The 12,474-nt window shown below is 41.5% G+C and overlaps 1 protein-coding gene across 4 annotated transcripts in view; it reads left to right on the forward strand.

The window, feature by feature from the left end:
- Window positions 1-12,474, forward strand: part of LRP8 (LDL receptor related protein 8) — a 206,908-nt gene that overhangs the window by 157,651 nt on the left and 36,783 nt on the right. For all 4 annotated transcript variants that reach the window (XM_076340176.1, XM_076340177.1, XM_076340178.1 and 1 more), the window contains exon 4: window positions 4,838-4,966. In XM_076340176.1, coding sequence (XP_076196291.1) covers window positions 4,838-4,966 — 129 coding nt within the window. The remainder of the gene's footprint in view (window positions 1-4,837; window positions 4,967-12,474) is intronic.

Here is a 12,474-nt window from a genome sequence, read left to right on the forward strand (position 1 = left end):
ACAAATGGTCTTCTGAAAGTAAATCAATTCTGTTTTCTTGGGCTTTCTTGAATATACATGATGTCCGGAGCCTGAAAAGCACAGCAGTGGCACAAGAGGAAGCAAACAGTGGGGCGCCAGTTAGGCTCTATGGTTCTCTGAAAGACTTTGTAGCCTCCTGTAAAGAAAAAGAAGAATGTGCCATTGGCGGTAGTGAGTAAATGGAACCTTCTTGTCGTCTTTGCTCTTGTCTCCTTATAAATAAACCATTGTTGTCCATCCTTGGCATTTGCAGTTCATTGTGATAAATTGTCTTGATGTGTCTGACATTTCAACCAAGTTGTTTAATGGTGCTTTTCTGAAAAGGCAGATCTTGCTATAACTCGCATTGGTCCAGAATATATCCAGGGTAAGAGCACTCACCGTCACATACAGTGCTAACCCTTTCCTTTCTGGGTGGATGAAGAAGAAAGTAGGAAGTAAACATTTTGGTCATGTAAGCCCAAAAGGCCTGGGTTTATGTAAGCAGTATGCAGAAACAGAAACGTTAAGTTCTGGATTGCAGTAGCTAAAAGCCTGTTTCATAGTGTGGACAACAACATTGAGTCCACTTGCACTGCTGCAGCATTTCTGGGGGCGGGGGGAGAACGCAACTTGCTGAAATAATGCAGAAGTATTTTCATCAAAATTTTGCTTTGAGTTTTATGCAAGATCTCCTGTCTGTTATCTGCCAGTGCTTACAAGTTGTTGGCTTCCATGCAACAATTGCTTCGGTGCAGAAACCACTGGAACACAGAGATTTGATGAACTGTGACCAACAGCAGCTTCTGTTGCTGCATCCCTGCAAGTTCAAGCTTTGATTTACATTTTTTTAAATGTCTGTAATTACTCTGTCAGCGAGATGATTAACACAGAGATTGCTTTCCATAAATAGGACTCTTCTGTCCATACCTTTCCAAACCTTTCAGCTTCCCAAAGCTATTAAGCATCTGCCTACAGCAGCCAAGAAAAAGTAATGCCCATACTTAAACTGTGACCAATAAATAACCTTTTTGCTGGTTAATGATCCCAGTGTGTTATGATACCATTTTATAATTATATTTCACCTTCTTCAAAATCAGGTGTGTGGAAAGTGTTCTCACCTGTCTTGACCCACTTAGTTCTCAATGGAGATTTACTATGAGGATGAAAAAGCTGGTCCTACTTGGCACCAAAACAAATTTTCCTTTCCATCACCATAGCAAGAAGAACAATTTTTTGGGATGTGGACCAATAACCTGATGAACAAATGTCTTCGTGACTTACTTTGGTCTCCCAGTTTTCCCAGTATGCCAGTCCAATGCAAACTTTGTTCTTAAATGCACTGCACAAATGCAGACAGGAGACAAACTTTCAAAGTGCAAAAGCATGGAAATCCATTTGGAGTAATAAATCTAGCGAGGAAAGTTATTTTTCTCATATATTCTAAGCATGTGTTTGCTTATGGTAAAAACTTGTTTTAGAGCATGGGGTGGCCTAGAGGCAAACCTCATCACAGGGCCCAACCTTGAATTGAATGGGGGGGGGAGGAGAGGGGCTCAGCAGGGTGAGAGTGCTGTCTTGTGCAGCCATGTGCAGGGTAGGGGGAGCTGTGACCTCCTTGCCCCAGCAGCAAACTCCCATCTGCCTGGCCCTCTGAAGCGGCTCCTCAGCAGCCAGGGTTTGGTGGTGAAGCCATTTGGGAGAGGGCAGCTGGGTTTTGGTGGCCATGGAGCTGCGCGCTTCAGAGCTGAGAGGCTTTGGAGGCCTAGATGGAGGAATGCAAAGCCCAGGTAGCTGCTGGAGACCCCAGTCACGTCATCCTTCTGTACGGTATTTGTGGCAAAAAGCCCTGTTTTCACAGATGCTGCTTGGCCAGTCTCTCAGAAGACAAGACAGCCCTGCTGTTGGGGTTGGGGTCCCTTCTCTGCAGCCTGGCATTGTGCCTCTCTCGCATCCCCAGGCCTCCTGTGCTGCCTCATATGTGTGGACTGTTGGCCATCCATGTCCCTTTCCCAGAATTTGCTGTCTTCTTCAAGTTGCCACCTTTCTCCTCAGAGGGGCTGATGGCAGTGAGGTGAGGCCTCTGGCGCCTGCCTTCCCTGGCCCCTGTAGGCTCCTCCTGCCAGAGTGCAGTCTGTAATCCTTGTGTGGCTCTGTACAGAGGTTTAAAAAACAAAAAAAAGTAAGTTACGGTGACTTGGCTGCACATTTTTATTTTTCCACGCAGTGTTCCCCAGACTCACACCTATGCATGTGAGGGCAGGGTAAGGCTGGCAGAAGTGGTATTTTTGGGGTGCGAGCCCTCTGTGCTGAGAGGATGTGGTGCTTCTAGGCCAAATGGACCATTTAACTCCATTTTTATCTTGTTTGAGGGGGCTGCTGGTTGCCAAACAGCTGCCACAGAATTTGTTTTTCTTTCTGTATCCATGAATATTACTTGGGCATATTTAAGGATGGTGCACCCCAGCATACAACTCAGGGGATGGTGTCCAGAGCAGCTCGGCTGCAGTGAGGCATGCCAGCTTCCTCGAGGGTGAGGGCAAGCACCTTGTTTTACACCATTTTGCACAGTTGGCAAGTGACCTGGTTTTCAGACATGCTATCTGACTTCTGTGGAAAGACGCGAGTGCTCAGTGCCACGGAGCGTCCCTGCAGTTGTGCATTATAAACGTACAGTTTAGAGGGACCAGGGCCGAGGGGAAAATGTAGGACATGGGTCCTGGCCTGTGGCAGGGCACTGATCTGAGCTGGCAGATGTGTTGATCCCAGTGGGGTGGTGTTGTGGAGCCTTTCCAATGTCAGGTGATTTTTATTACTGACCTGCTGGTAAAATAATCAAAAAGCCTAAGTGAGGATCCCTTTTTCCCCTGACTCTGCAGATCATGCAACATTCATAAATGTTATTTAGGTATGCAGTGAGCAAATTTCAACAAAAATGCTGTCTTGCCTGAGGGTTATAAAACTTCATTACATCTGTTATTAACTGTCTGTCTGTGGCAGGACCTAATTTTTCTTGATATATTGATTGCCTACAGCTTCTAGAAACTGCTTCTTACGGCACTTCAAGGTGCTAAGGCAGAGAAATTCTGGGATTAAATGGCACTGCTTTCGAAGTCTCTGATTGATGCTTTGGGGCTGTAAGATGCACCTCTACAGCCTTCTTGTGCAGGTGGAAAGGGAGAGGTATAATTTTCACCCTCTTTTGCTCAGCACTTGGGAAGCTGTTTGACTTTGCATAAATATCTTTACCAGGGCAGGGTAATGTGAAAGTTTTAATTCAGAATTTAGGTTCCTCCCTTTTCAGTAGATCTACCGCCATATATAGCGTTATCATCATTAATACCAATGGAAGAACTATTTGAAAACATGTAATTTTTTGAAGAGAGAAATTGGTCTGTTTAATAAGCAAATCCCACCAAACTGGGTGATGATTCCAGAATACTAAACAATTGTTTAAACTGTGGAACATTATGCATTCGAGCAGCTTTGTCACAATAAACATAGATCTGTTGATCTTTACACTGGTATGGAGGAAAAAAAAAAAAGGAATTTTGGCAATGCAAAATAGTTATAAGAGAATGAGCTTCACAGCTTACTTGGTTCCAGATAAATTTGGCAGATTTTTTTTCATAGCTGTATTCTTGCATGTACTGGGGGTTTTGCTTCTGCAGGTCTTCCTGTGTCTCCATGTTAGATCACAGTCACTGTTAATTTAGGTAGTTATGGTTAAGTTTGCTTAACGTGTGTGAGTTCATGCTTATGCTTGCCACTTTTTCCCCAGGTTTACTGACCATAATCTGCCTAGATCATTAAATTTAGAAATTGCCTTGCAATACCAAACATGTAAGTAAACCCTTATATTAAAATTAGGCAATTTGTTTTTCCTGACTTAATTTGAGGTAGCATTTTCAGAGTAGTTTTGTCCAGTACTACTGCTGCTGTGTGCAGGGTGCTAGTGTTTTAATAGCAAAAGCACAGCGTACTGGGGGTTTGAGGCAGTCACAAACAGGCAGTGCTGTTGCTGTATTGAGCATTACTTACACTGAGTATTCCAGCAGTCCTTCAACCAGCCCTAGGTTCTTAGTTGAAATCCCTGTTGATCTATTGAACTCTGTAAGTTCATTTTGGTTGAGTTAAGCCTGAAAATAAGAGTGAGGGGTGGTATTTGTTTTATTTGCATGTTCCTGTACAGTTACATTCCTGTAAAGGATTGGCTGGGTCAGGCACAGGCTGGAAGGACAGGAAGGTCCTTGTTTCTGGGGAAGCCTGTGCAAGGACACCTGATTCAAGAGGCAGCAGCATGTTGCAGAGAGGAAGGTCACAGCACAAAGCTGGGCACTTCTAGCCCACGCACAGACTGAGATGGCAAGGAGAAGGTGGGAAAGGGCCACTAGGCCCCAAGTGTGTGTAAAGAGCCATGGGCTCTATGCACACTTTGTTGCAACTTGGTGCCACTGGGACAGCCGGAAGCAAGAGCCTACCTGCAAGGAAATGCTAAGTAGGAGAAGTTGCATACAAATCTGACTTCTGTTCCTCTCCCCTAATTCCTTTGAGTTTAAAGTTAAGTTTCTGGAGTTTTGTTGAAATAAACAGTGGCGCTTTTCTTGCCGCTGCCCCCCCCCCTTTCTTTTTCACCCCATGTAAAAGTATTGTGATCTTTTTTGGGGAACGCATACGGGACATGTAAGCAGCCATACCTCAAAATCAGTGATGACTTGGGATTTCATTACAATATGTCTCAGGATTGAGCCATATAAAATAAAAAAGTGCAAACAATGTTAGCAATGTCTAGAATTATGTTTAACTTGGGGTTTTTTTCTTTATTTTATTCTTCCAGCCAAGCAAGTATGTCCAGCTGAAAAAATTAGCTGTGGAGACTTAAGCAACAAATGTATCCCGTCATCCTGGAGATGTGATGGGCAGAAGGATTGTGAAAGTGGTATTGATGAGGCTGGTTGCACTCCTGGTGAGTTAGAGTAATACTTTAATATGTATGCAACATCTCCCTTTAGGACAATAAAAGTCCTAGAGTGACTATTACAAATTGCATGTACAGGGATGACTTTTCCTGCCAGCAAATTCATTCACTCTACATTTGCAGTGGTAAGTAGTGAATTTTAGAAGAAGAGAGGAAAGAAGAATTCTCCAGTTGGAGCTGGCTGGAGAATATAAAGTGAAGTCTGTGGAGAATTAAGTATTCTTTTACTACTGTAGCAGAATATAGTTAGTCACTTGGGAACATGGTTGTCAGGGTTAATACCCAGATGATGTGGTAAGGACTTAATAACAATGTTCAAACGTTCCTCTGTGGTAGCTCAGCAGCTTACTGCCATGTCCTTCCTCCTGCAGATTGTAGCCCTATAGACTAAGGCTAGCTTCTGCTGGGATATAATAGATAGGCCTGGACATTTCTTTATTAATAGCTTGTTGGTTTCATTGGACAGAGAGAGAATGAGAATGATATACTATTTACTGTAACTGTTTTAAATTCAGTCCCTAAACGGCCATTGCCTTTTATTAGGCCTTTCTCTGCTGAATGAAAGAGCTCTTTAACGGTGTTTGCCCTCTGTGAAAACTCCTACACTGTGTAATCAAGCCATTTCTCAAACTGTCTTTTTGATAGACTAAACATATTTAGTTCTTTATGCTTCTTGTTGTCAAATACTTTCTTTTGAATGAATGCTTGACTCATTTTTGTGGCTCCTTTCGGTATCCCAGCTGATTTTCCAACTTTCTTTTTATACAGACCACCGGAACTTAGGGAATATCAGTCTTACCAGTCGGTGCAGAAGTAAAATCAGCTTTCTAATACTGTTCTTACATAACTCTGTCTTTATTAAATTCTTTGTGTGCAAATGGTCCCAGACTATTAAGGAGCTATTTCATGCTCTGTGTAGTTATTCACCCATCCATCAATATTTCTGGTGTTGCACATGATATCAGCAACGTTATTTTTACTTCCAGATTACGGGTGAAAGGGTTGAATGATTACATGCAAGCACACATTGATGTTTCTTCATTTGAAAACCGAATTTTGGGCTCTAATACCTAGCCAGTTAATAATCCGCGTTATTTCTTTTCATTGAAGTTGTGTAATGAAATATGTTTTATGTGAACATTTTGTGGTTCTGAGTAAAACACGTGGATAAACTTATTTCTTTGCAGTCAGCTTTATCAAACAAAATCTTACCAAAGATTTTACTGTCTGAGCAACCTCTTCCGGTGTTTAGCCACTCATTGTAAAAATATTTTTTCTTTGTCCTTTTTTACTTTTTCCTTTGTCACAACTTGTGGCCATTGCCTCTTCTCCTTTTGCTGTGCAATTCTGAGAAGAGTTGGCCTCCAGCTTCGTTGTATCACCCCTTTAGATATTGGAAAATTGCAGTAAGACCTCCCTCTAACCTTCTCCAGGTTAACCAAACCCATTTCCCTCAGCCCCTCCTTTTATATCACGTGCTCCAGCACCATAACCAGTCTTGATGGACTTCCACTGGACCCTCTCCAGGTTGCAAATGCCTTTCGTGTACTGTCAGGGTGGCACAAAACCGGACATAGTATTTCAGATACGACCTAACAAGTACCAGCTAGGGGAGAATAATCACGTCCCTCAACCTCCTGGCCTCACTCTTGGTAATGAAACCCAGTGTGTGGTTTGTTATGTATGAAGCTCAGTATGAAGGCTGGATGCAACTCACTAATTCAATTAACCACAGATTAGACACAAAGTTTTTCAAAACATCTCCATTCCATATTGCACATGACTCAGAGGTCTGGGGTAACAGTAACAGGTTACTGTGGTTGTGCTGAGCCTGTACGGCATAGTTCCAGTTGGATTGGCTCGCAAGGAAAAGGTATAGGTTTGCCTTACGTTGCCTCCTGTTTCACGTGGAATTAAGTGCATGTGCATGGACAATTCCTAAGTTATAAATTATTACGACGTGGTAAGTTGGTGATGTGCTTAGACTCCTGGTCCTGTGTCCTTTAAGCTAATGATGTTTTGGCAGTTGTCAAAAGTCTTTTATTGATTTTCTGTATGAAACTCTTAGTGTTCTCTCTATAGCGTATGCATTTTTTTTTCCTTTGAATGGGAGGCTTGAATTAGAGACAAATTCAGAAGATAATTGTAACTGCTATTGAAAAAATTATTCTTTTCCCAATATGAGTTAGTGAAATTAAAACAATTTTTACACTGGTGGCTGCCTCCACTAATTTAATGCTGCTGCTGCTTACACCAGTAGGAATTGTCTCATGGAGTCTTTTATTTGTAATAAAAATCTACTTGAAATTGCTTTGAACTTCTTTTTTTCAAGGCTCTAGGTAACCCCCAAAATGAATGTAAATATGTTCTGAATGCCACATAATTTCAGCATAATGATGCTATTAATGGCTTTAGAAATAGCTGAGTGTTTCTCTTCTGGATGTTTCAGCATCTCTAGTCTTGCTTATCTTCCAGTTTTAGTGCACATGCAGGTTCTTAAAATGGAAATTCAATCCAAGGACAAACTACCATCTTCTGATGGTTGTTGGGTAACTCATGTGAAATGAATTAGTGACTTTCATCTAGTTCCCTATGACTGAGTGTTGTCCCCACATAGGCTGCTGCCTCGGTGGGTGCACATGGGCAATCTCTGCCGAGGGGCTGCTGCTGAGTCTAAATGTGGGATGAGCCGTTCTCTGGCCAGAGGACCAGGCAGAAAGGCACTGACAGGCAAACTTGGAGCTTCCTGGGTGGATGCAAACCTCAGAAGCTTTCAGTCCTAAGATCTGTCGACTCAGCACCTTTCAGAAGCATTAAACTCACTTTGAGGAGACAGGAGGCACTACTGAATGACTGTAGTGGGAGCATTTTCAGTGAGGTTGCTTGTCAAATTAAGGTGTTTTCCTCATGGATGAGAACAAATGTGTTAGCCATTTAAACTCTGAGAGCTTGTGGAGGATTGATAGCTATCCTCTCTTTTATCCAAATCTGATAAACCTCACTAAGCCTATCCACTGATACTCTGTTAACATTCCCATTTCTTCACTGTTTAGAATCCTCCTTTATCCGTTTTCTCTTATCTCAGCAGGACACAGTATCCTGACAAAAAAAAAAAGTCTGTTCCTAGGTTCAGACCTTTTCTTTTTTTTTTTCCTTTTCTTTTTTTTTTTATTTTAACCTCTGCACCCACATTTTTGTTCTCATTTTAAAAGAAGTTTCAGCACTGACTGTCACCTGCAGCTCCTTGGAGCAGAGCACCCTGTCATAGCTAAGGCTGCACCTCTCACAGAGCTGACCAACTTGTCTATAAAAAACACATCTTTCCGGATAAATGTTTGGAGAGGAGTTTACTTGTGCTCAGGATAATTTCTGTGGTGAGAGCCTGCATGTGCAATAAACAAGTGGAAGATGACTTGAAGATACTGTGAGTGAGGGCATCCAGAAGAAAAACTCTAAGCTGTTTCTAAATCCATGTTAATAAAGTTATTACTTCAAGCTAATGTGACACATTAAACATATTTTAACTATGATACTCCTATTTCTTAATAGGAATAACTGGCTCTTAGTATTATAATTCTTCAAGCGAACCTAATATGGAGTTTATGAACATTATTTGAGCCTACATTTCTGCATTGGTAATTTGTACTACTGACAATATTGTGCTGGTATCCGGATATAGGAGCAGGGCTTGATTGAGCTGAGGCTGTGCAAGTGCCTGTCCCTATGTCAAAATATTCACAGTTCAAGTTAAGGGAGGATCTACTGCAGGAGAGGAAAACAATGATTATGGTGGTAGAATCATCCAAAACTGTAAGAACAGTGCAAGTGTATTATGGTCCTTCCTCCTATGTCTGCTTCTGGCCTCTAACAACTTGCTTTTCAGATACTGTTCTGGATTTGATAATTCTTGATGGATTTTTCTTCTCAGAATTATGTAATTGCTTTTTGAATCAATGTGAAATTTATCCAGCGTAGTCAATATAGGCACTGGCACGGCCAGCTGGAGGGAGAAAGCTGCCGTTCAGAAATTCGGGAACAAAGTATATAATATGAATAAGGGAATCTTCTGTTTGGGTTGCGTTCTCCTTTGTGCTTTGTGAGCCACATCCTTGGTGCATCATCTTGCATGAATGGAAACAAACTGGTGCTCTACATCCCTCTCCTTTGCTTTTGGTCACTATTGAAGACTTACTGTTTTGATTGGCACCCTGTGTGATCTGAAAAAGGTTTGTTACAGTAGTGCTCAGAATATCTTCCCTTCAAAGAAGGAGAGAATTTGCAGTCTCGTATGCTGTCCTTGTGTAACCCCCTTTAGACAAAGGGTTCAGCTACAGTTAGCAAGTTCTGGACTTACCTGAGTGCAGGTATGCTGGAAAGAAAATGCATCATCTCAAACAATGAATAAGTCAAATATTTCCTTTGAGTTCCTCATCTCCCCCTGTACAATCCAACCCTATAAAAAGCTAGCCTTAGGAGTAAGCAAAGCAGACTGTATTCATCTGAAATAAGGGCCCTGTTTGCCATGTCTGGAGTGAGAAACAACAATTTGATAGATGAAATCCATTAAAATAAAAACTTCCAGAGAGATGTGTAAAACAGCCTTTGCTGGCCTGTTAGGCCTGGTCTGGTACCAGTATTAGGAAAGCAGTTATTTTCATAAGCAGTGCAGGCGCTGACCCCATCATACTGCTTGGAAGCCATTATCAATGGATGGTAAGGCACTTTATTGTTGTTGTTCACCCATGAACAAGGAGGAAAAATGGTACGATTTTCACCCTGTGGACGAACTTCCCAAGGAAGCAATGGAAGCTGTGAATTATTTAACCTGCAGTGGATAAAGCTAGGGATCCAGATTTGTGTCTGCACAGGCTGTAATTGTACCAGGGATTAATTGCAGGTATTAATCCTTGCACGTAGGTAGCTAAGTGCCTGTCTGCCTAAATAATTTACTTCCAGCAGGTAGGCTTTAAGTCCACTGCTAACTTCCAGTGCACAAACAATTTTTGAAAATGCAAGTATCTGCCTTTTTAAAATAAAAGAGTATATAAAAAGAAAAAAACCTTATTTTTAAGTTCTTTGGAGCAGAAGTAATTTGTGTCTTTACAATACTAAGTGTGTTGCTATAGGTCAGGTTTAGTCCTCTAAAATAGACATCAACAGTTAATAATGTAAGAGCAGTCTTGAATTTGCTGGCTTGGAGGTGCTGGCATCCTCTTTCTTATTTCCCTGGTTGAGGTTTTCTGCTCCCAGTGTACCTAACCTTTGTCACAATTGATTGGACAAGCTTAGGAACGTGTTTACTGAGACTAAAAAGAGAAATTAAATATGAGAGACTGTAATTAAAGCATCACAACTCGGGGTCAGTCTGGACTTTGCTAACTACTGCTGAACTTATTAAATCTCTGCTAAGAGAGAGATTAACCAGTGTTTTGTCAGCTGCTCGGGAATGCAGAGAGCATTTCAGCATGGCTTTAGAACAGAAGAGCTACCATCCTGCAACAGCTGAAATGGGCATTGCACCCCTGTAACGCACACATCACTTGTTCCTCCTGACAGGACTCTGGATACTCAACAGACAGAGCAAGGCTCTGGTCCCATCTCTTCTGATTGTGTTACTTGTTCTCACCTGGACCACTTCTTGCATTCAGTATGGAAATCATGTCTTGAAGATGAGGAGTTGGAAGTGTACAATTTTCCCCTTTCCCAATAGTCAGATACAGTGAAATGATGTATTCATTGATATATTGATAGCATAATAAGCTTATTTTCCTATACCATGATTTATTCTGCTTAACTATAGTATAGAGACAGTGATCCATGGGAACTTGTGCAGGTAGTGGATGTACTTATACTGATCTCATAAAGTTGTCCAAGGGCGAGAGCCAGGAATTCCAGCAGGAGTCTCATGACAGTGACAGCCTCATTACCAAGAGCATCTTCTTTTGGACCCTGGTCTTCCGGCTTTTCATTGCTGACCATATATCTCAGAATTAGTTCAAAGTGAACAAACTGGGTAAAGTTTTTTAAATTAATAAGGGAAACAACAGTAAGCACATTCTTGCTCAGCTGTAAGCCACGTGTCCTTGCTATGGTAGCTCACAGCCTTTACATTTCCATATTATATATATCACTTACAAGATCCTCAGGGCAGGAACTTTTCACTTGCTCTTTTCTGGTAAAGTTCCAGGCACGTGTGTGATTCTCCATAAAAAGCAGCAGTGCCTACAAGTGAGGGGTCCTTTTCTTGGAAGGTCCAAGTGCAGAAAACTTTCAGAGTCAGCTCTTTCCAATGCCCTGCTCAATAGCCCTCACATCACCTAAGAACCATTGGCAGAAGGCAGAATTTAAAGCAGGCTAAAGCTTGTCTGATCCTTCCAGCAGATCCACCTTGTGATGAGCCAGCTGAAGTGGGGAAATTACAAAGCTGATTTAAAGCCACCTTCCTCCACACCGCTCCTGCACCTGCACTCACATGAAGTGACCTTTCTGTTGACAGTTAAATTGTTTTATCATCTTTTATCATTGTCCTGTAGCAATAAGGAGCATCATGTGGTCCAGCATAATTTTCTTTACCTGCAGTAAAAGGTACCTGTGTTTTGCATGAGTCACACTTCCAGTGCTACCTATGGGGATTTGACCATACTGATTCTGTTCGTTCCAAATCTCCACAGATCCTACTGAGAGCTTTTTACTTGGTGATAACGTAGCATTAATTTTATTTTTCTTTGCAGCCTGATTAATACATGCTTTCATCAAAGTTATGAATTCTGTTTGTTACCTTCATTAACAGGCTAGGTGCAGAGTGATGTACTGTTCCTCAGTCAGCTCAGAGGGAAATCAAACCCAAAGGATCAGATTTTGCCATATATTCTCCCTGAGAAACCCATCAATTTTAATGGTGTTAAAGACCGTAGTATTGCATTCGTGCTTGTAGAGGAAATATTTATCTACAGTCACTATTTGTGATTATTTCAGCATGTGATGAAAAGAGACACGGCTAGCCTGAAATTCCTGTCATTTTATAGAAGGTAGCTGTAACTCGAGTACGCTTGCCACGGTGGAGGAATCTACAATTATTTCCAGGAATGGAAAGAAAATTACTATAGATTGAACAAATGAAAGTCCTTCATAAGTAAGATAAGGTAGCACAGCAATGATATCCTCTGGGCTTTACATGATGTTTAATTACTGGACAGCTGGAGGGATTAATGCTTCTGCGTTATGCCCTGGCTCTCAGAAATTAAACATGTACAGCTGCCACTTTATCACTGCTTAAAGTATTAGAGCTCCTTCGAAAGCAGTAATAATTGCAGAAAAATCCCCATTGTTCTTTAGGAAAAATCTCAGCCCATAATCATATTTGTCCTGAGTTCCTTCAGAACAAAACAGCAAAAAAATGAGATTGGTAGTTACCTTTAATTGCACTCTTACCGGAAGAATAAAGGTAGTTGCATTTTTAATATATTGGATGCTTGTTGTAATTCAACGTAAAATAC

The sequence above is a fragment of the Aptenodytes patagonicus genome, chromosome 5 (genome assembly GCF_965638725.1).
Source record: "Aptenodytes patagonicus chromosome 5, bAptPat1.pri.cur, whole genome shotgun sequence".
Lineage (NCBI taxonomy): Eukaryota > Metazoa > Chordata > Aves > Sphenisciformes > Spheniscidae > Aptenodytes > Aptenodytes patagonicus.